The following is a 23,828-nucleotide window of genomic DNA, read 5'->3' on the forward strand; positions in this document are numbered from 1 at the left end:
ATTTGTTTCAAAATAAGTGAACATGTTATAATAAGTGTCAAAAGTTTTCAATGGTTCATTGATTAATGAGTTATAACAGTAATTTATTCATTGGTGCAATGGATTTCTTAATTACAGTTTTGGAGTTGAATGTCTCAGAGACCCAGTTGTGTGTTAGTGTGGAAGCGTCCACTATTCGACTGTCTCTAGCAAAGGTATTACCAGTCTTTTTTTCTCTTTTAAGTTTTTTACATTTTTTTTAGAATGTCATGGAGTTTTTATCCCCCTCTTGAGTATTTGTAATATGTATTTTCTCTGAGTAGAATAGGTAACTTCTTGAAGCACAAGGTGAAATTGTGGCGATGACCTCGAATCCTAAGAATTACCAGGCCATAAAAGATCGAGGTTCAGCTAGTTTGCCTTCTATGACTTTTGATAGCTAGTCTAGAGCATCAACTGAGTTCTTGATGAATCCTTGCGTTCTCTATCATTTGGTCTGCAATGGACCAAACCATGACCTAAGAAAACCTCCAGTGATGGAAAGTTTTAGAAATCATAGATTCAAGCCACCTGTCTGTTCCAAACATGCTGTATCTCAAATTATTCTGTATATTGGCACAACAGTAAATTTCAGATTAAACATAAATGTATATATATTTACAATCTCTATGGGAAACTATAAAGCAAAATAACCAAGTTTACCAAATGACTCAAAAAAATTAATGAATTTTCAATTTTTATACATTTTATTCTAATAAATGTAGAAATCATGGATTAAGAGGGAAATCATAGTTGGTATGAACTGTTACACATGGAGTAGTAGATTCGAAAATATCAATCTCAAAATTACAAGAACTCAAAACTGACCTTTACTTGGAGTGTAGTGCTTGTCCCTAAATACACCAGGGGTTCTACTGCTTTGTTATTGCTGTCCTGAAGCAGTGAACCTACAGCAGGAGTTCTGTGTCCATGTAACTTTCATATGTTAACTCAGTCTCTGTTGTTAATGCCTGCAGATCAAATGGGGGGAAAATGAGTATTTAATTTCATCTAAAAATGACAAGTGATCCATTTGCAAATGATTAATGTGTTGCAATAAAGGGCCTTCTATTTGCATGATTTCTGCTCTCGCTATACCATTTTATACCATTTAAGAAATGTCTTTTGCTACTGAAACTAAATATCGTCAATATTATGTTCCACTGTGATGTTGTTGTTTACGTGTTGTTAGTTCTTTGCAAACTGCTTGTGTTCTCTCGCAATTTAATTTTGTTTTTTTTAAACTCACTCATGAATGTGGGTAGCATTGGTTGACTAGTGTGTTATGCCCATCCTTGTTGCCTGTGAGAAAATAGTGGTGAGCAGCCTTCTTGAACTGCTGCAGTCAGTCCGCTTCTGCAGGTTGACCCACAAAACCCTGAGGGAGAGAATTCCAGGATTTTGATCCAATGACACTGGAAGAACAGTAATATATTTCCAGGTCAGGATGATGAATGATTTGGACGGTAACTTGCAGGTGCTGGTGTTCCCATGTTTTGAGCTGAAAATGTGTTGCTGGAAAAGTGCAACAGGTCAGGCAGCATCCAAGGAGCAGGAGAACCGACGTTTCCGGCATGAGCCCTCCTGCTCCTTGGATGCTGCCTGACCTGCTGCGCTTTTCCAGCAACACATTTTCAGCTCTGATCTACAGCATCTGCAGTCCTCATTGTTCCCATGTTTTGCCTTTGTCTTCCATCTGAAGCGGTCATGGGTTTGGAAGGTGCTTTCTCAGGATCTTAGGTGAATTTTTGCATTGTATCTTGAAGATAGTACACACTGCTGCTACTAAATATCAATGGTGGAGGGAATTGAATGCTTGGGGATGTGGTGCTAAACATGCAGGCTGCTTTGTCCTGGATGAAATAAAGCTTTTTGGGTGTTGTTGGAGCTGCAGCTATCCTGATGGTGGGGAAAATTTCATCACAGTTGACTTGAGGCCTTGTAAATAGAAGACAGGCTTTGGGGAGTCAGGAGCTAAGTTACTCACCACGGTATTATAGAATCAAAGAGATGTACAGCATAGAAACAGACTTTTCGGTCCAACTCGTCCATGCCAATCAGATATCCCAACCCAATCTAGACCCACCTGCCAGCACCTGGCCCATATCCCTCCAAACCCTTCCTATTCATATACCTGTCCAGATGCCTTTTAAATGTTGCAATTGTACTAGCCTCCACCTAGTACAATTTCATTTGGCAGCTCATTCCATATACGTACCACCCTCTGCGTGAAAAAGTTGTCCCCTAGGTCTCTTATATCTTTTCCCTCCCTTACACTAAACCTGATATTCTAGTTGACCCTAATCAAGCACTATGTTGCAAGCACTATGCATCATCCCCACTGTTTGACACTCCTATAAGATTGGCATAATTAGAAACTTTTGAACTGTATCTGAATATTTCAAGATACAAATCATTATTTACTGCAAAGAAAAGGTTCTAGTGTAATTTCCTCAATGCCTCAATTTCTGAAGCAGAAGCTTCCATATGCTTTCTTAAAACTGAAAAGAACTGTGAATGCTGTGATTTCAAATCAAAAACAGAAATACTCAGCAGGACTGGCAATGTCTGTGGAGAGAAATCAGACTTAACATTTCGGGTTGAGTGACCCTTCCTCAGAACTCTTCCTCTGTTTTTGTTTTGCTTCCATATACATTGTTAACCATTCTCTCAATATAATCCACTTACCTTAATATGCATTCCTCTATTCCTGCGCACATTTTAGAATTGTACAATTAAGTCTGCATTGCTTCTCTCTATCCTTTCTGTCAAATTGCATCACTTCACACTTATCTGTATTAAATTCAGTGTGCCATTTACCTGTCCATTCTGCTAGACAATCTATGTCTGTTGCAAGCACTATGCATCATCCCCACTGTTTGACACTCCTATAAGATTGGCATAATTAGAAACTTTTGAACTGTATCTGAATATTTCAAGATACAAATCATTATTTACTGCAAAGAAAAGGTTCTAGAACTGACCCTTAGAAAACTGGACACAATTGTGAACAAAAAAAAATTTACTGCAACTTATTGTTTCTGTCCTTAAGATACATTTTTGCAAAATCCAATTGCACACTGGTTCTCTGCATCCATAAGCCTCAATTTTGTCAACCAGACTTTTAAATACTATCTTGTCAAATATGTTATAAAAACATCAACTGCATTCCATTCTTCAACCTTCTGTAATCAGAATGGACAAGTACTGATACATCACCTGAGGGAGGGTTGTAGCTGTTAAGGAGCAGTAAGATTTCCTTCCCAATGATTGAACCAAAGCCATTTAGTTTAATAGGGTATGGAGTCATTATTGAAGACTTCCCAGAACAATTTCCTTCCAAAGGTTCACTTGTCCTTGCCAACCTGTTGTGTATCTCCACTGCCCGTTAGGCCAAGTTAATAAAGATTAGTCTGATGGTTGGATAACTGTATGCATTACTGTATCAAGCTGTTGCTTCATTCATTTGTGAAGCAACTCTTCCAACTTTACCACGAGCTCACATTAGAAGAATAAAATAACTTCTGAACAAATTTGTTGCAGAAACCTTATTACGATAGTATGGATGAAGAGCGACAAGTATTTGTCATCGATAAAAGGAGCAGATCTTTGAAATTGTGTATGAATTAGATAGGATGGGGCCAATTGTTCTGCAGCACATCTTTGAAAACATCCTTATCCTTTCCATGTGATGGAAAGTTACTAAAGAATGTTAAAGAAAGATTGACAACTTTGATCAAGCCAGCAGATAAAGGGGCTGCAGTGGTAGTCTGGCGCACTGACCTCTACACCGCTGAAGCCAGACACCAACTCGAGGACACCTCCTCCTACTGCGCCTTTGACCTTGACCCATCCCCAAACCATCATCTCCTAGACCATACAGAACCTCATCACCTCAGGAGATCTCCCACCCATAGCTTCCAACCTCATAGTCCAGGAACCCTGCACTGCCCAGTTCTGCCTCCTTCCCAAGGTCCACAAGCCTGACCACCCTCGCTGACCCATTGTCTCAGCCTGCTCCTGCCCCACTGAACTCATCTCTACCTACCTCGATACTGTCCTACTCCCTCCTAGTCCAGGAACTCCCCACATACGTTCGAGACACCACCCATGCCCTCCACTTCCCCCAAGACTTCTCTTTCCCTGGCCCCAAACGCCTTATCTTCACCATGAATATCCAATCCCTCTACACCTCCATCCGCCATGACCAGGGCCTCCAAGCCCTCCATTTCTTCCTCCTACTTACCTCCTGCAAAAATGCCATCCCGTATACCCAATTCCTCCGCCTCCGCCGTATCTGCTCCCAGGAGGGCCAGTCCACAGCAGAACACACCAGATGGCCTCTTTTAGAGATCGCAATTTCCCTTCCCACGTGGTTAAAGATGCCCTCCAACACATCTCGTCCACGTCCTACACATTCGGCCTCAGTCCCCACCCCTTGAACCGTAACAAGGACAGAACCCCCCCCCTGGTGCTCACCTTCCACCCTACCAACCTTCACATAAACCAAATCATCCAACACCTCCAAACGGACCGCAAACAGTCTCTCTCTCTCCCCCCCCCCCCCCCCCCCACCACCACCACCACCATGACTACCCGATCAGGTCCATGCCCCCCAACAACCCACCCTCCCATCCTGGCACTTGCCTCTGCCACCGCAGGAATTGCGAAACCTGTGCCCACACCTCCTCCCTCACCTCCATCCAAGGCCCCAAAGGTGCCTTCCACATCCATCAGACTTTTACCTGCACATCCACCAATGTCATTTATTGTATCCGTTGCTCCTGATGCAATCTCCTCTACATTGGGGAGACTGGACACCTTTTACCAGAGCACTTTAGGGAACATCTCTGGGACACCTGTAGCAATCAACCCCACCACCCTGTGGCCCAACATTTCAACTCCCCCTCCCTATCAGCTGAGGACATGGAGGTCCTGGGCCTCCTTCACCGCCGCTCCCTCACCACCCGACGCCTGGAGGAAGAACACCTCATCTTCCGCCTCAGAACACTTCAACCCCAGGGCATCAATGTGGACTTCACCAGTTTCCTAAATTCCTTTCCCCCACCTCACCCCAGTTCCAAACTTCCAGCTCAGCACAGTCCCCATGATTTGTCCTACCTGCCTATCTTCCTTTCCACCTATCCACTCTACCCTCCTCTTTTACCTATCACCTTCATCCCCTCCCCACTCACCTATTGTCCTCTATGCTACTTTCTCTCCACTCCCACCCTCCTCCCATCTATCACTCCACCCTTCAGGCAGTCTGCCTGTATTCCTGATGAAGGACTTTTGCCCGAAACATCGATTTTCCTGTCCTTGGATGCTGCCTGAACTGCTGTGCTTTTCCAGAACCACTCTAATCCAGAACTTTCTTGTATAGAAATTTGCACTTATTTGATTGATTCATTTGTGGAGCAACTCTTCCAACTTTGCCACGAGCCTCCGTTTGGTGAATAAAGGAAATTTTGAACAAATTTATTGCAAAATCCTTGTTACGGTAGTATGGATGAAGAGGAAAATTGGGAAGTTGTGCTGCAATTATAGTGAGGAGTTTTTGAAAAAGCTCATGCAGCATCAGGTTTTCGATGATACAAACCCCATGGTTTAAACAAAGAACTCAGCAGATTGTATCTAAAAGAGACGCTTCATAGGACGTATAGCTCTGACTATAATCCAGATAATATCAGAAATCCAGATCCACCCTTGAAAGACCTTTACTACAGTTGACAGGGTGGATCCCAACAAGCATGGATAAGAAAGAGATCTGCAGTCAGCAGGAGCTGGCCACTTTTGGATGACTTCATGTCCTGAGATATAGTGTCATTTACAACTCAGGAGGCATTTCGCCTGTCAAATCGGTCATGAAGCAGTCCAGCCTGTCGTGTTCTATCCACATAGCTCTAATTTCTTCAGTTATACTTTATCTTGACTGCCCATGCAATATTGTTGAAGATGACCTGCATATTGTGCATAACTAGTTATTAAAAATATTTCCCATAATTCATAGGTTGAAGACTTTGACATATCAGCAGGTGTGTTGAAGAGTTTCTACAACAGGAAAGTTGCTGTAATTCCAAAGCATTTCATTTCAAGTAAATGGTGCTATGTGTTGCCCAGGTAATCTTTGCTGAAGAATTATACAAAATCAACTTTACACCACATTAGCATTATTTCTATTTGTTGTCCCCAACCTAGAGTGAAAGCTTGGTCATATTTATAGTCAAAATAGTCTATTATGGCATTTAATTCTGAAGAAGAATAAAATGTCTGCAGGAGTAGTAAAATATTGGATGTATTGAGGACAAACCTTTGAAGATGGCAGGAAAAATTATTATGGACTTATGGGTTTTGTGTTTATTAATAGGAGCATTGGATACAAAATCAAATAATTTAAGCTGAATCTTTACAAAACATTGGTTTATGTTCTGCTGGATAACATAATAGGTAAAAGAAGTAGAGACTTTTTTTTAAATAGAGAGTAATTGTGATCCAGATTACATTGTCTGAAAGCATGGTCGTAGCAAATTTAATCGTAACTTTCTAAAGGGAGTGTATAGTTTCATGGAACTATGGAAGCAGAGCAGCAAGTGGGAGTAATTGAGCAATGGAGCAGCAAGGTGGCTTAGTGGTTAGCACTGCTGCTGCACAGTGCTAGGGACGGAATTCAATTCCAGCCTCAGGCGACTGTGTGGAGTTTGCACATTCTCCCTATGTCTGTGTGGGTTTCCTCTGGGTTTCCTCCCATAGTCGAAAGATGTGCAGATTAGGTGGGTTAGTCATGCTAAATTGCACATAGTGTCCAGGGTTGTGGGTTTGCTATGGGAAATGCAGGGTTACAGGGGAGGGGTGAGTCTGGGTGGGATGCTGTTTGGAGAGTCAGTGTTGACTTGATAGGCCAAATGGCCTGCTTTCATGCTGTAGGAGTTTTATGATTTTAACTGTTTAAAAGAAATGGGCCAAATGACTCCTTTCTTATCTGTATCATTATAGAATTTTAAATATTTTGCTCATTAAAACTGTACAATGTGTATCCTAAATATGCATTGAATGGAAAATTGAAATTGAATAGGAGAATACAAAGTAAATTAGCATTTTCAGCTAAATTATGCCATGTCTATTATTTGAGTTAGTTGATTAGTAATAATATTGACACAGCATATTTTTACCACTGGTAAAATGAGTAAGTTGTAATTAAATTATCGTTTGAGCGAATAACTGAATGTTTCAAAAGAAAGGTGAGTACCATGATTGTTTTCCATTCTCCAGAAATGAATATAATTATCAATGTGGATAATACAAAAGATATCAGGCTAGGACTCCTGTATTTCAGGAGTCAAGCTTGTGAAAAAGTTACAGGTCAGGAGAACTTAATATGGAGTTCATAACATCAGCTTAGTCTGAAGGTTCTGGGTAAACTTTTTCTGATCATTTTCTGAGATATGAATGACACTATTACCCTTCTTAAATACACCCTGAATTGAGTGACTTTTCAGGCCATTTAAGAGCACAGTTGGGAGATGGCCACATTGCTGTGGGCTTGAAGTTACATATAGGACACACAGGATAGTAGATTTCCTTCCCCATCGAGTGTCAGTGAACTGGATGGACATTTGCAGAAAATGTTGATAATTGTTGCAGTCAGTATTTCTGAACTAACTTTATGCCATCAGTCACACTCTCCCTAATAAGAATGTAAGTGAAACTGTATATCATTGAGCACTTCAGAGGTGCTGTGCTCCCCACAAATAGAGCGAAAGATGAGGTATACAGTAATTTCTCCAGCTCTCTTTGTGTGGTAAATGACTTGTCTTTTGCCTTGATCAGTTCTCAAGTGTTTATTGATAATCCACATAAAGTAATTACATTATTTTGGATGTTCAGACATTCACTTTTTTTTAAAATGTAGTATGAAGAAAGGGCAAATTGTCAGCATCAGCCATGAAATTCCACCAGATTGTCCATTTCAATCCTACAGAGATTTTCAGAAACACTGGAAAAATATGGTGAGTCAATAAGACTTTTGACCTTTATTTCAGAAGAAGAAAATCTTATTTAATTCAATCATGATTTGTGCAAAGCAAAAGCATATTGAGTAATGTTGCTCTTAATGTACACAAATTACTTGGTGACAAACAAACTTCATTCAACTGTAAGAATCACACTTCACAGCCTCAAAGCTGCAAGGAGGCTAATATTGATGTTTATTGCACTAGGCCAATCACCAGTACTAATACTTAGGCACATATAATTAATACTATGGTGGACATGTCTGTTACTTAACATAAGATAACAGCACAATCAAACTTCTTTAAGGTCAGAGGCTGACTTAATTCCTTGGACGTCTTGCTAATTTTGTGCATCATTGATTTAAATAGCCAAGTTCCTTGTTATCGTGACTGTAAATTAACAACAGTTCATGAAATGGATATTTTCTTAAAACATATACGTTTTGAATAATCATAAAATTTTGTTTTCTTTTATATAACCATACTAATCAATTATAACTTTTTTTCAACTTGGTGCTTGTATGTAAAACCTGTGATGAATAATGGCTGTGTTGTAACCACCCCAATTTTCATTTTCATTCATATGTATACTAATTGTACCAATGTGCCTTCAAATGACTGAAATATGTTGACTGGCTTTATGTCCTGATGATGAGTTGAAAACATGCTCCACTTATTTCCATACCTCTCAATATGAGGAAGCTGATTTTATCTTGCTGAGAACCCATCCACTTAGAGATAAAATTGTGTTTCCTAGATTCAGTAGAGTGAGACCTTTGTCACAAATAGGACATTTGAGAATGAGTGCAAAATCTAAGAGTTTAAATTGTCTTTATCCTAATTGTGTTTTCCATTTTGATGTCTTGTAAAAAGCTGTCTATTTCTATTGATTATATTGTACCTTCTGTAGGTTCAATTAGGACGGAGTGATGCCAGTGCTTTAAGAGGGTTCCAATTTAAGGATTCAAACTTTTTACCTTAAATCACTGGAGTTGTGCAGCTGATACTATAAAGACATATAAAAACAGTAATTCAAAAATGATATCATTCACCATTGAGGGTTTGCAATCCATATGCACAGAAATTGAATTACTTCCATCAGAGTACTCCTATGGTTCTCAAACTGGGGGTCACTGTAAAATTAAGGGTAGCACAAATAAGAAAAACGTTAAAAATATTTTCTTTGAGGTTGAGAGTCTTTGGAACTGTCTTCCTCAAGACAGTGGAAACAGAATCTTTGACTTATTTTTAAGGCAATGGAAGTTAGATCGAAGTCATATAAATGTACAGCATGGAAACAGACCTTCTAGTCCATCTTGTCTATACCGATGAGATATTCTACATTGATCTAGTCTGATTTGTCAGCATTTGTCCCATATCCCTCTAAACTCTTCCTATTCATATACCCATCCAGATGCTTTTCAAATGTTGTAATTGTACCAGCCTCCACTATCTCCTGAAAGCAGATTCCATACACGTATGTGGAAAATATTACCCATTAAGTAGGTCCCTTTTAAATCTCTACCCTCTCATCTTAAACTTGTGCCCTCTAGTTTTGGACTCTCCTACCATGGGGAAATTACCTTGACTATTCATCCTGCCCATGCTCCTCATGATTTTATAAACCTCAATAAGGTTATCCCTCATCCTTTGATACTCCAGGGGATAAAAGCCCCAGGCTGAGTAGGCTCCATCCTCCAACCTTGGCAACATCCTCAAAAAATATTTTCTAATCCCTTTCAAGTTTCCTATAGAAGGGAGACCCGAATTGAACGCAGTATTCTAAAAGTGGCCTAACCAATGTCATTGATTAGATTCTTGATAAGCAAGTGAATGAAAGGTTTTGGAGGGGTGGTATGGTGAGCTAGATGGGAATGTGGAGGGATTGAATCAGCTGTGATATACTTGCAGAGCAGGAGCCAATGGCCTATTCCTGCTCCTAATTCATACATTTGTATATATCTTCATTGTCGGAGAATTGAGCCCAATTGAACAGAACACAAGCGCAGATTGGGTGAAAACTGTTTATTATAAGTGATATAGAGTCAGAGATGTACAGCATGGAAACAGACCCTTCGGTGCAACTTGTCCATGCCGACCAGATATTCCAACCCAATCCAGTCCCACCTGCCAACACCTGACTTCTATCCCTCCAAACCCTTCCTATTCATACACCCATCCAGATGCCTTTTAAATGTTGCAATTTTACTAGCCTCTACCACTTCCTTCTGGCAGCTCATTCCATACACGTACCACCCTCTACGTGAAAAAGATCCCCCTGAGGTCTCTTTTATATATTTCCCTTCTCACCTTCAACCTATGCCCTCTAGTTCTGGACTCCCCCACTCCAGAGAAAATTCTTGTCTATTTATCCTATCGATACCCCTCATGATTTTATAAACATCTATAAGGTCACCCATCAGCATCCTACGCTCAAGGGAAAACAGCCCCAGCCCAATCAACCTCTCTGTTTAGCTCAAATCCTCCAATCCTGGCAACATCCTTGCAAGTCTTTTCTGAACCCTTTCAAGCTTTACAACATCTTTCCAATAGGAAGGAGACCAGAATTGCACGCAATATTCCAAACGTGGCCTAACTAATGTCCTGTACAGCTGCAACATGACCTCCCAAATCCTACACTTAATGGTTAGACCAATAAAGGAAAGCATACCATACGCTGCCTTCACTATCCTATCTACCTGCGACTCCACTTTCAAGGAGCTATGAGCCTGCACTCCAAGGTCTCTTTGTTCAGCAAAACTCCCAGGTACCTTACCACTAAGTGTGTAAGTCCTGCTAAGATTTGCTTTCCCAAAATGCAGCACCTTGCATTTATCTAAGTCAAACTCCATCTGCCACTCTTCAGTCCATTGGCTCTTCTGATCAAGATCCCATTGTAATCTGAGGTAACCTTCCCCGCTGTCCACTACACCTCCAATTTTGGTTCCATCTGCAAAGTTACTAACTATACTTCTTCTTATGCTCACATCCAAATCATTTATATAAATGATGAAAAGTAGTGGACCCAGCACCAATCTTTGTGGCACTCCACTGGTCGCAGGCCTCCAGTCTGAAAAGCAGCCCTCCACCACCACCACCACCCTCTGTCTTCTTTGAGCCAGTTTGTATCCAAATGGGTAGTTCGCTCTGTATTCCATGAGGTTTAACCTTGTTAACCAGGCTCCCATGCGAAACCTTGTTGAATGCCTTACTGAAATCCATATAGATCATGCCTACTGCTCTGCCCTCATCAATCTTCTTTGTTACTTCTTCAAAAAACTCATTCATGTTTGTGAGACATGATTTCCCACGCACAAAGCCATGTGACTATCCCTAATCAGTCCTTGCTTTTCCAAATACATCTGCATCCTGTCATCAGGATTCCCTCCAACAACTTGCTCACCATCAGTGTCAGGCTCACTGGTCTGTAGTTGTCCTTATCACTTTCCTTAAACAATGGAATCACATTAACCGACCTTCAGACTTCTGGCACCTCACCTGTGACTATCGACGATACAAATATCTCGGCAAGGCCCAGCAATCAGGTCCCTAGCTTCCACGGAGTTCTTGAGTACACCTGATCAGGTCCTGTGGATTTATCCACTTTTATGTGTTTTAAGACATCCAGCACTTCCTCCTCTGTAATCTGGACATTTTTCAAGATGTCACCATCTATTTCCCTATATTGTGTATCTTCCATGTCCTTTTCAACAGTAAACACTGTTGCAAAATACTTGTTTAGTATCTCCCCCATTTCCTGCGTCTCCACACAAAAGCCGCCTTGCTGATCTTTGATGGACGAAAGTGAGGACTGCAGATGCTGGAGATCAGAGTCCAGATTAGAGTGGTGCTGGCAAAGCACAGCACGTCAGGCTGCCTCCGAGGAGCAGGAAAATCGACGTTTCGGGCAAAAGCCCTTCAGGAATTCCTGACGAAAGGCTTTTCCTTGAAACGTCGATTTTCATGCTTCTTGGATGCTGTCTGATCTGCTGTGCTTTTCCAGCACCACTTAATCTACACTCTGATCTTTGAGGGGGCCCTATTCTCTTCCCAGTTACCCTTTTGTCCTCAATGTAATTGTAAAAACCCTTTGGATTCTCCTTCACTTTATTTGCCAAAGCTATCTCATGTCCCGTTTTTGCCCCCCTCATTTCCCTGTTAGATTAGATTACTTACAGTGTGGAAACAGGCCCTTCAGCCCAACAAGTCCACACCGACCCGCCGAAGCGCAACCCACCCATTCCCCTACATTTACCCCTTACCTAACACTACAGGCAATTTAGCATGGCCAATTCACCTGACCCGCACATCTTTGGACTGTGGGAGGAAACCGGAGCACCCGGAGGAAACCCACGCAGACACGGGGAGAACGTGCAAACTCCACACAGTCAGTCGCCTGAGTCGGGAAATGAACCCGGGTCTCAGGCGCTGTGAGGCAGCAGTGCTAACCACTGTGCCCCCGTGCCGCCCACGAAGTTAAGTATATTCCTACTGCCTATGTACTCTTGTAAGGATTCACTCGATCTCTCTCTCTACCTGACATAGGCTTCCTTTTTTTCTTAACCAAACCTTCAATTTCTTTAGTCATCCAGCATTCCCTACACTTTCCAGCCTTTCCTTTCACCCTAACTAGAATATACTGTCTCTCGTTATCTCTTTCTGAAGGCTTCCCATTTTTCAGCTGTCCTTTTACCTGCGAACATCTGCCCCCAATCAGCTTTCGAAAGTTCTTGCCTAATACCTTCAAAATTGGCCTTTCTCCAATTTAGAACTTCAACTTTTAGATCTGGTCTATCCATTTTCATCACTATTTTAACACTAATAGAAGTATGGACGCTAAAGTTGTGGGCAGCACGGTGGCACAGTGGTTAGCACTGCTGCCTCACAGCAGTTCAATTCCCACCTCAGGCGACTGACTGTGGAGTTTGCACGTTCTCCCTGTGTTTGCGTGGGTTTCCTCCGGGTGCTCCGGTTTCCTCCCACAGTCCAAAGATGTGCGGGTCAGGTGAATTGGCCATGCTAAATTGCCTGTAGTGTCAGGTAAGGGATAAAGGTATGGGTGGGTTGCGCTTCGGCGGGTCGGTGTGGATTTGTTGGGCCGAAGGGCCTATTTCCACACTGTAAGTAATCTAATCTAACTCCATAGTGTTCCCTCAGTCACCTGCCCAGCCTTATTTCCTAAAAGGCAGAGAAAGTGGCTGAGTTGTCAGTGGGCGAGCACTTTGGGGTCAGCGACCATAATTCTATTAATGCTAAAATAGTGATGGAAAAGGATAGACCAGATCTAAAAGTTGAAGTTCTAAATTGGAGAAAGGCCAATTTTGACAGTATAAGGTAAGAACTTTCAAAAGCTGATGGGAGAGGGGCGCAGGTGTTCTCAGGTAAAGGGACGACTGGAAAATGGGAAGCCTTCTATCTGGAAGAGCAATTGATGAGGCTGACACAACTGACAATCTGTCCAGGGTTGTCTTTCCCAGGCAGTGGGCACAAGCAGTTTTATGGGGGTACAGTAATGTGGTGTGAATTACAATACAATCAAGGGTAAAACACAATCAATGGGAGGACAAGCAGCCATTTGGTAGCAACAATCAGTCGGTGATTGAGTTCGGAGATTCCAGACGTCTGAGAGAGTAGGTGCTAATGTTTCTTATCCTGGCATCAATGGGTTTCCATTGTGGTTAGTCCACAAGCAAGGTATCTTAATGCCTTTCAGTCTGAGCATCCTTTGTGGAATTCCAGTATTTGTGAGGAGTGAGGCTGCCCTTAGGGCTTCGGGAGCAGTTGTGCTTACTGAGGGCTATGCAGTCCATTGTCAGGCTGTCTCAGGAAGTGTATTCTCTAGTCTGGAAGTTGCTTAAGTCATCTCCTATTTGCTGTCTTGTGTCTTAGTTATCCTGTTTGGTCAAAACTGAGGCACTCTGGTCAGTTTCTGCTGTGGCTAAGGCAGACACTGTTCCTTATGCTCTTTGTGTCAATGCTATGGGTGGACAGGGAAGCAGATTTTCTCCCACATTCATAAACTGAAACTTGTCCGAAACATCATCATCTATAAACCATGTACAAGGTACTATAATATCTGTATGTTTGTGAATGTCCATGATCCACATCCTAAGCTCTTTGAACTAAAAATACATGGTTTTGCCTACAGTGTTCCTATTGCATTGTATATATTTTTCTATCTTTACATTTTCCTGCATCCAAAGTGTACACGCACAGTTCATGATATATCAGTTTTCACATTAATGATGTATATCAACTATGAACTTCACAGACTTTGACTTTGAGGGAAATATTTGAATCTTCAAAGTCTGTAACCTCTTAAAGGCATTGGTATCTTACAAATCTGACTACCTCTACATGTTTCCCTCTTTCTGTCCTTGATCACAGAGCCTATTCTAAAGTGGTGCCCCAACACTCCTCCACTTGGTCAAATAGTCCTTCCCAAAAAATTCTTGAACATCTGTCCCCCAATCAGCTTTTGAAAGTTCTTACCTAATACCATCAAAATTGGCCTTTATCCAGTTTAGAACTTCAACTTTCCATTTGACTATTTATCATCTTATTGTTTCTTCCCTTGCATCACTGCTCAGAATTGTCTGTATGAAGCCCTTTAAGAGATCACTGGATCTCACAATTCAGGCTAAGAGGTGAAACTTATAAATTAACGTTTATTTTCTGGTCACAACCTCTCAGTGAGAAGAGATGATATACAGAATCATTAGAAAATTATAGATCAGTAGTGTCTGATTTTCCAGCTGTCCCTGTGAATGGAAGGATAAATACTGAGTACAGGCCTAGAATTTATTGGCTGGTGCTTCTTGGGAACTCACTGAGATCATGGTCGGGGATATAGCTTTGTTAACTTTTCAATATCATGACTATTTCTTTATTAATCACTTCATTAATGTTACTTATAGGTGAAAGTTGACTGCACCTTGTTGTCATTCATGTTTGAGAAAGATACAACTCCAGTTTCACCAAGACAGGAACACGTTCTTTCAGCAGGATGCGGAAGTAGCTGATTGATTCAATTGTTTAAAAGAATATGACACTTATTATTCCATCTGTATTATTCCTTCCCCAAATTGTCATAGGGATAATTTTAGGATTAGAAAATGTCATAAAATATACTTGAAAAAACCTAGTTTCTAGGAATTCATCTTAATTCATGGAATAAAGCCAAATCCCCACACATGGTCATATTAAAGTTGAATTAAATATTTTTGCTGTTAATCCTCAATGATAGAGAAGTAATGAGGCTCATACAGAATTATTAACTGTTTTATTTTGTCTTAGTATGGTTATAATCTTCCAGAGATCACTGATGATATTACACTTTACTACACTGTATACTTCAAGTTAATTGGAGAGAAACTGTTTACGTATCCTTGAGGGAAGAATCTGCTATATCATGTTGAGTATGTCCTCATTTTAAACAAGAGGAAAAACTGATATTGTGAACTTCAAGAGCAATAATCAAAGTAATCTAATTCATTATTTTTGAAGATGTTTTACGTTTTGAAATCCTACTCATATGACCATCTAGGTGTGTTATAGAGTCTCTGAAAGTTTTGTAAATGTTGTGACAGATTTATTGAAGTATGTTTATGTTGAAACTAATCTGCTCACCACCTGTCTTTCAGGCCCTACCTAGATTTAGAAGGCCCCTTTACAGTGGACAAAAAGTGCACATACATTTCCAATGTAAATTGAAATACTCCGAACCATAAATCAATTATGGTTCCTGAAATAACTGCGCAGAGGTCAGTACCCTGTCAAGTCACTCTTCTTTTACATGTGGAAACTCCTTGATACTGCTCCCACTCCCTCAGAACCAGCTTGCAGAATTTCTGACAGTCCTTGTATTATCTGTCTGCCTGGGCACCCTCATTGAATCAGATTAATGGCACAAATCAGAGAACTCCTGTGACATCCACTTGACTAATCTCCTTATAATCATTACATCCCTCCTGCTCTGACGCTGAGGACATAGGCCAGTCCTTTTGCTCATAGCATCTCCTGGAACATTTTAACACTGGGCCAGCTTTCTCCGACTCTGCATCAGATACAGGTAATGTGGAAAAAACAAGAGGTGCGACTGTTCTGAGGAGCAGGGCGTATTTTACTCTCACATTGTTGGCAAATTCATGGCTTTCATGTGGTTCACATGCTAGTTTAGGACCATTGCTCCTGCCTGAATTTTATACAACATTGGTCTTAACCTTGCGTTGACCAAAGCTGTTACCTGTACAGAGCTATTTCCTTGTTTCTTACACCAACCTTCATCCTCTATTGCAAACTGTCTTTCTCCCTTGGCAGTGTCTGGCATTCCTGATGAGCACACGTTTGTACTTCTCCCCATTTGCAACTCTACTGGAGTTATCCCTCTTAGTTGCATGAGGGATAGTCCTGTAATAAAATAGGAACTCTGACAGTTTGATATCTACCGAAGCTAATAGGCTGTTTGTTCAAGGCTGACTTCAAAGACTGCCAGGCAATTGGATGATAGATGGTATAGAGATGTCCTGTATGTTGAATCCCACTAACATCAAGAATTCTCAAGTTCCCTGCTGGTCAGTAATAGTCCTTTTATCTGTGACCAACACTTCCAAGACTCCATGTATCTCAAAAGACGAGCAGTTTTCTGTCACCGTTCCCGTGCCCAACCATTTTGAGCAGACGTCTAAGACTAAGGACATTGAGCCGACAAAAGGACCTGCATAGTCATCGTGTAACCAAAATCAGGATTTACCAGGCTTTTCCCACAAATGTGGAGGATCTGCTGGCAGTAATTTTTGTCCTTATTGGCGCTCTACGCAAAGCCCCACCAACATGGCTATGTCTGTATTCAAGTAAAAAGTGAGGTCTGCAGATACTGGAGATCAGAGCTGAAAATGTGTTGCTGATTAAAGCACAGCAGGTTAGGCAGCATCCAAGGAACAGCAAATTTGACGTTTCGGGCCAGAGCCCTTCATCAGGAAGGGCTCTGGCCCGAAACGTCGAATTTCCTGTTCCTTGGACGCTGCCTAACCTGCTGTGCTTTAACCAGCAACACATTTTCAGCTATGTCTGTATTCAAGCCAGGCATGGAAACAGACCCTTCAATCCAATTTACCAGATATCCTAGTCCCATGACAGCATTTAGCCCATATCCCTCTGAACCCTTCCTATCCATTTACCCATCCAGATCCCTTTTTAAATGTTGTAATTGTCCTGCCTGCACCACTTTCTCTGGCACTCATTTCTATATATATAAATCTTTTCTTCACCGTTGCAATTTTCTCAACATCATTCCTATAGCGGAGACCAGAATTAATTCCAAAAGAACAGCCACAATATAACCTCCCAAATCCCATACTCAATGTGCTGACCAAGAAAGGCAAGTGTTTCAAATACCTTATTTACTACCCTGCCTACTTGAGACTACATTTTTCCAAAATCTTCATTTTGGAGACCCCTGGTGGAGTTCAGCCAGCATCTTTGCTCAGGACAACCACTGTTACTCTCTCTGTGAAAGGTGGCTCAGTGCATCAGCATTTTCTACTTGACTTCCTGGACGGTATTCCAATTTCTAATTATAAAGTCAGTTCTTCTATAATGCGATGGTTGCATTCTTGTGTCCCCATGTCTAAATCCCACTTTAGAAACAGCATTTAAAGTGTTGGCACTGTAATTGCATTACAGCCAACACATTTTAAAAGTTCGCACTTCAGAAAAGCATCCCCATTCATCAATTGCATTACAACGAATTGGTGTTAACAAAGTGCGCATTACAACAGAACGACACACATGGCCGGTACTGCCTTATTCTCTTTAAGTAGACCTAGTGGGGATTTGTGGCCTGTTTATTACAACTTTACATCCATAAAGGTATTGGTGGAACTTCCTGACTCTAAATTTGACTGCCAGATTTTCCTTCTCTATCTGAGTGTAATTGAGTTCTGCATTAGCCAAAGTCCTGGGTGTAAACTCTATTGAGCATTCCTCTCTATGGCTACCTGTGAGTTAATAGTGTCATCTAAAGTAGGTCACCTGGGATGCCTGGAATACATACTTCTTAGCCATACGACCATCTCAGAGAAGCTTCCAAGCACTATTCCAAGTTCTCTAAGTGCTCTTTATTGGTCTTCTCTGTTATTAGCATGTCACATAGATAATGGCATAGATAAATACCCCAAAGTGGGGTAGGCACTGCAAAATGTATTCCACCATCTGCTGAAAAATTGCACAGAGTGGTGATATCTCAAAAGATAGTCTCATTTATTGGTATAAACCCTTATGGGTATTAATTGTAGCATACTTCTGGGAATCTTAATCTAACCGCAATTGCAAGAAAGCATGGCTAATGTCCAGCTTTGTAAAGGACAGTCACTCTGCCACTTTGTGCATAAAACTTCTATGCGAGGTATTAGGTATTTGTCCAGCTGCAAACAAAACTGTTTACCATTTGTTTAAAATCCCCAAAGGTGAACCAACCCAACAGGTTTCAAAACTGGTGTGACTGGGGTGCTGCATTCCGCAAACTGAACTGGTTTGTTGATTCCTTCGCTTTCCAGCCTTGATTTCTGACTCTACGTTTGTCCGCAAGACAAATGGCACTGGGTAGACTTTGCAAATCGTGGAAATGCTTCCTGGTCAATATGCAAAATGGCATTGGCTCCTTTGACATTCCCTAGACTTTCCTGAAAGACATTGGGGTACTTAATTAACACTTCACTCAGAATCACTTTTCTAACTGAAAATCTTTGAGCCAGTATGGGTGAATCTTTCTCGACCAATTTCACCCAATCAAGCTTGGATCCAAGCCTTTTACTACAATCAGTGCTAACAACTTTTCATGAGCCCAAAACCTAAGTTGTACACTTAATCTACATAGGTTCCCCAGTGTAGGTTCTCAGTCCAGCTGAGGTCTTGCATAAACTTGGACCATTGGAGACAAGCAAATTTTGTTAAAGACTATTTCTGTGATCACTGAAATGGTCGCACTGAAATCCCACGCTGATAACAACCGCATTTAGAACGAGATGACCATTTAACAAGATATTTATTTTGATTAATTCGGATTTGGATGTTGCTAAGCAAATTAACTACTCCAGGCCAGATATAGGTGGACTTTCCAAGGTACGTACTTCCCTGGATGCTGACCTATGGGTATTCTTACTCAATTTCCATCTATTAAGACTCCTTTCCTGCCTTGACTTGGCATACCAACAGCAGCTGCAATGGCTTTCCGGCTTAGATCCTAAAGGAAATTTTAACTATTTGATCAAGGCTTGGTTTTGTTTTGGGATTTTGCTGTGGGCTGACTTATGTCGTGTTCTGTCTCTTCAGGATACCACCTGAGTGTGGCCACATAATTGTCCTCACTTAGGTGCTGTTCCCCAAGCTCAGCTACCAAGGGCAAGTGAGAGTGTCCACTTCTATCAGATTACCCTGCTACTCATATGCTCCACTTGCCAAATTTTCCAATGATAAAAGCCAGTTGTAGTGCCTGCTTGAAGTCCAGTTGGACTCCAGTGAGTAGATGCTTTTGCATGGTCACGTCATGAATCTCACAGATCTCAGCATCTCATTTGGGGTTAAACCAAAGTCATATGCCTCTGTCATCTTAACCTACTGAAAAATCCTGATACGGATTCCCCAATTTTCAAAATTGCTAAATAAAAATGATAGTGTCTCAGAATTGGAGGAGACTTGTGGTCATAATAATCCTTAACTAAATTCGTCAACTCTTGAACAGTTTTAGTGTCTGGTGCGTCAGGGCAAGTCAGGCTCTGAATAACCAAAAAAGCTGTGGGTCCTCTAGTTGTCAGGAGAATTACTCATTGCTTTTCATTTGCACTGGAAAAAATAACTCATTCTTTCCTACTGGGCTCAGTCTTTGATAGCACAGTCAAACAAGTCAAGCTTCCCAAATAACAGCATGATACCAGAAATGCTTACCTCAATTCAAGGACAACTGTTGTGAACAGGTTTTGTCAGGAACCTGCTTTCCTGTCATTGCCACTGAATTAAATCTACAGAGGCCTATATCCTGTCACCAAATCATCTGCTATTTACACTTAGAAAGGTCATGACACTAGCCCAGCTCCCTCAGAGCCAGTTTGCAGAGTGTCAGAATGTCTGACACTCCTCTTTTTTTTATTTTCTTCTTTCCTTTTTTAACCCCCACACTACCACTTAACTGCGGTAATGCTTATTTTTCCCCAGCACCCATGGTGTGTGTGTGCAGGTGTGAGACACAGTGAGAGACACAAAGTGCATGAATCTTTATTTAATTTCCACCACCAGGAAGATAGGAAAACACCAGGGTGGCCAGTGACAAGCAGTGCCCTTCACCTCAAAGGGCAATGCTGTGTGATCAAACAGTGAAGAGGAGGGCAGGGACTAAATCAAAATAGAGTTGCAGGGGGAAGACACTCCTTTTTTTTTCTTTTTTTCACACTACCGCCTAACTGCGGTAGTGCTTATTATTTTTATGCCCAGCACCCATGGTGTGTGTGTGCAGGTGTGAGACACAGTGAGAGACACAAAGTGCATGAATCTTTATTTAATTTCCACCACCAGGAAGATAGGAAAACACCAGGGTGGCCAGTGACAAGCAGTGCCCTTCACCTCAAAGGGCAATGCTGTGTGATCAAACAGTGAAGAGGAGGGCAGGGACTAAATCAAAATAGAGTTGCGGGGGAAGACACTCCTTTTTTTTTTCTTTTTTTTTTACCGCCTAACTGCGGTAGTGCTTATTATTTTTATGCCCAGCACCCATGGTGTGTGTGTGTGTGTGTGCAGCTGTGAGACACAGTGAGAGACAAGGTGTACAAATCTTTATTCAATTTCCACCACCAAGAAAAGTAGGAAAACACCCGAGTGGCCTGTGACGAGCAGTGCCCTTCACATCAAAGGGCAATGCTGTGTGATCAAACAGTGAAGAGGAGGGCAGGGACTAAATCAAAATAGAGTTGCAGGGGGAAGACACTCCTCTTTTTATCTGTTGGTCAAGGCTCCCTGATTGGACCAGATTGACAGCCCCTCATTCTAAGGTCCACCAGACCGACCTTGTTACAATCACTACAGTTCCCTATTCTAACAACTCCAGTCATGGTATCCAACCAGCACTGCAACTTGTGGCATTCTCCTCAGTCCAAATCCGTGATGACACATATCTACGGACCACTATTCATGAGCAAAGGTTCATACTTTGACTCATCTTTATTGAAGAAATCTTTGCACTTCATTGGCAATTTTGGAATGAGTCCCAGGAACTCAAAAATCTGAAGCTTCAGCATATGGGCACAGGCTGGACATAGTGGCCTTACAATTGCTTTGTCCAGTTAAATAATTTGTGTGCCAATGATGTGTATTAACAACAAAGCATTAACAATCTGAGAAAATCATTATATCAGTTAGTAATTAAATTTCTTAAAAGTTAAATTATAAATGTAAAACTGAATCATTCATTCATAGTATCAATAGGAGCTTAGTGTGATATATTGTATTCTTTGTCTGAGAGGTTTACCATTGAACTCAAAATTTTAGTTGGACTGTTTTTACAGGACCTTTACGTACTCATATATTTGGCAGTATTCAAATGTTGAATTCCAAAATTAAGTATGAAGTATTAATGTGCTCTCATTCTCATTATAGATGCTGCTTGATCTAATTATCTAGCAATATCTGGTTTTATTATGGATGTTTACCGGAAATGGTATTTTACTGTCCTGTTGTACTTCTACCAAACAGATTTGAGTTCCTCCCTGAGGCCTGAGGCAAGTGAAGACTGTAGCTCCAGTTTTGAGTTTGTGTTGACCAAAAGAGGAATACTCCCAGTAGTCAGTGTGGGAGCCTCTCATCAACCTATGAGTTGTCAGAGTCCATAGAACCCTTCTATAGCAAACTACTAACTATCAGAACTAGCATAAAAGATGGCTATGACCATCGAATGAACATTTGCAACACAGCTTTTTATTCTGTTAATCATTCAGCAATTCTTTCTGTTACCAGTGAAGATATCAGAATAAATACTTTTGTTCATGAGGAACTTTGTATATTCTGTAATCACTTCTGTTAAGTGCGATCAGGTAAAGTAGACAATCGATGGTGAATTGAATGATCACCACAGTTTTGATCCATTAACTAAATTTTTTGAGACTTTAATGCTCCTGAGATGCAAAGAATCTGAATATTAACTTTCTGTTTGGGATGTTTCTTTCTTTAATAAAAGTAGAAAGTTATTTAGTTTGAACTGGGAGTTTCACTTCCAGATAAAGGAGGATGGTGGTATGGAAATGGAAGTGTCAGACTAAAGGATTAGAGGACTACTTGTACAGTAGGAATTGGGAAACTTCAAGGCACACTAGATGTGATTTATAAATATTGCCAAAATATTATTGTCACAGTCAGCAGTTACATCCTTAATAATGCAGTTCAGCTACCCTTTCTGTTGTGTTAGAACTGAACCTGTCCAGTTTTTCCCAAGAGTGGATTTGGAACCAGTACTAACGTCATTCTTCTCTGATCTAAAAGTAAACTTTTCTAGTCTCTGTGGACTACCAATAAAAATGACCAACAAACCTTACTATGCTACCAATGAACTCAACATTTCCCAGGTAAGAATAAATTAATACATTTGGCAAAATGTTGAACAATGATACTTGGTAACAGAGGAAAAAGTGAGGACTGCAGATGGTGGAGATCAGAGCTGAAAAATATGTTGCTGGAAAAGCGCAGCAGGTCAGGCAGCATCCAAGGAGCAGGAGAATCAACGTTTCGGGCATAAGCCTTCCTGCTTCTTGGATGCTGCCTGACCTGCTGCGCTTTTCCAGCAACACATTTTTCAGCTCCATACTTGGTAACAGGCAATAGCATTGGGATAATAATTAAAACTAGATCCAAAAACACGCACTATAATATATTTCATTCTGTCATGACGTGTTAGGCTATCACTTACTGCTAATCCCCAGTTGCCTTGGAGAAGGTAGTAATGAGCTGCTTCTTGAACCACTGAAGTCTCTGGAATATATTTAGTTTTAGGGTATCTTTTTAAAGAAAGAATGTGGCTAGTTCAGTGCATTTTGTTGAGATTCCAATTGGCAGTGTTGACACAGGAGGTCAAATGGCCTCCTTCATCACTGCAACAGTTAAGTACAGCAAATTTCACTTTTCTCATGTCTCATATATATGTGTTTTAATTGAGACAGTCCAAAGACAGCATTTGCTCCAAATCTAAAATAAAAACAGGAAATGCTGAAAATACACAGTAATTTTGGAAACTTTAGTAGTAAAAAAAAATGTGAATGTAATTTAGTGGTGGCATGCAGGTCAGTAGTTATCACTGCTGACCCGGATTTGATTCCAGCCTTGGGTCACTGACTGTGTACAGTTTACACATTCTGTCCATCTCTGCATGATGCTATGGTTTCATCCACAAACTAAAGATGTTTGTGGATGAAACCACAAAGCAGATTAGGTGGATTGGCCATACTAAATTGCACCATAGTGTCTTAGGATAAGCAGATTAACCATGGTAAATTCAGGTTTACAAGAATAGGGTGGGAGGCCAGGTCTGGGTGGGATACTGTTCAGAGATTCGGTGTAGACTCAGTGGGTGGAATAGCCTTTTTCTGAATTTTAGGGATTCAATGATTCTAATTTATGGAACCTCCAGAAGTGTGAACCATGACACGTAAGACAGCTGAATAGGGGACATGCAAAATTTAAAGTTTTGTACAGGAGGTTGAAGCCAAAGTATTTTGTAGTTTGGCTTATGAGTGTACCTGGATTCACCGTGTGACTAGCAGGCCC

General features: G+C 41.0%; 1 protein-coding gene across 1 annotated transcript in view; it reads left to right on the plus strand.

Annotated features, from left to right (window-relative positions):
* The window catches only part of LOC132815206 (uncharacterized protein C18orf63-like), a 79,614-nt gene that overhangs the window by 28,723 nt on the left and 27,063 nt on the right, over positions 1-23,828 (plus strand). Inside the window, exons 5-9 of the mRNA XM_060824022.1 lie at positions 118-194; positions 6,029-6,138; positions 7,928-8,024; positions 15,324-15,409; positions 22,456-22,633. Of these exons, the coding sequence (XP_060680005.1) occupies positions 118-194; positions 6,029-6,138; positions 7,928-8,024; positions 15,324-15,409; positions 22,456-22,633 (548 nt within the window). The remainder of the gene's footprint in view (positions 1-117; positions 195-6,028; positions 6,139-7,927; positions 8,025-15,323; positions 15,410-22,455; positions 22,634-23,828) is intronic.

The sequence above is a fragment of the Hemiscyllium ocellatum genome, chromosome 4 (assembly GCF_020745735.1).
Source record: "Hemiscyllium ocellatum isolate sHemOce1 chromosome 4, sHemOce1.pat.X.cur, whole genome shotgun sequence".
NCBI lineage: Eukaryota > Metazoa > Chordata > Chondrichthyes > Orectolobiformes > Hemiscylliidae > Hemiscyllium > Hemiscyllium ocellatum.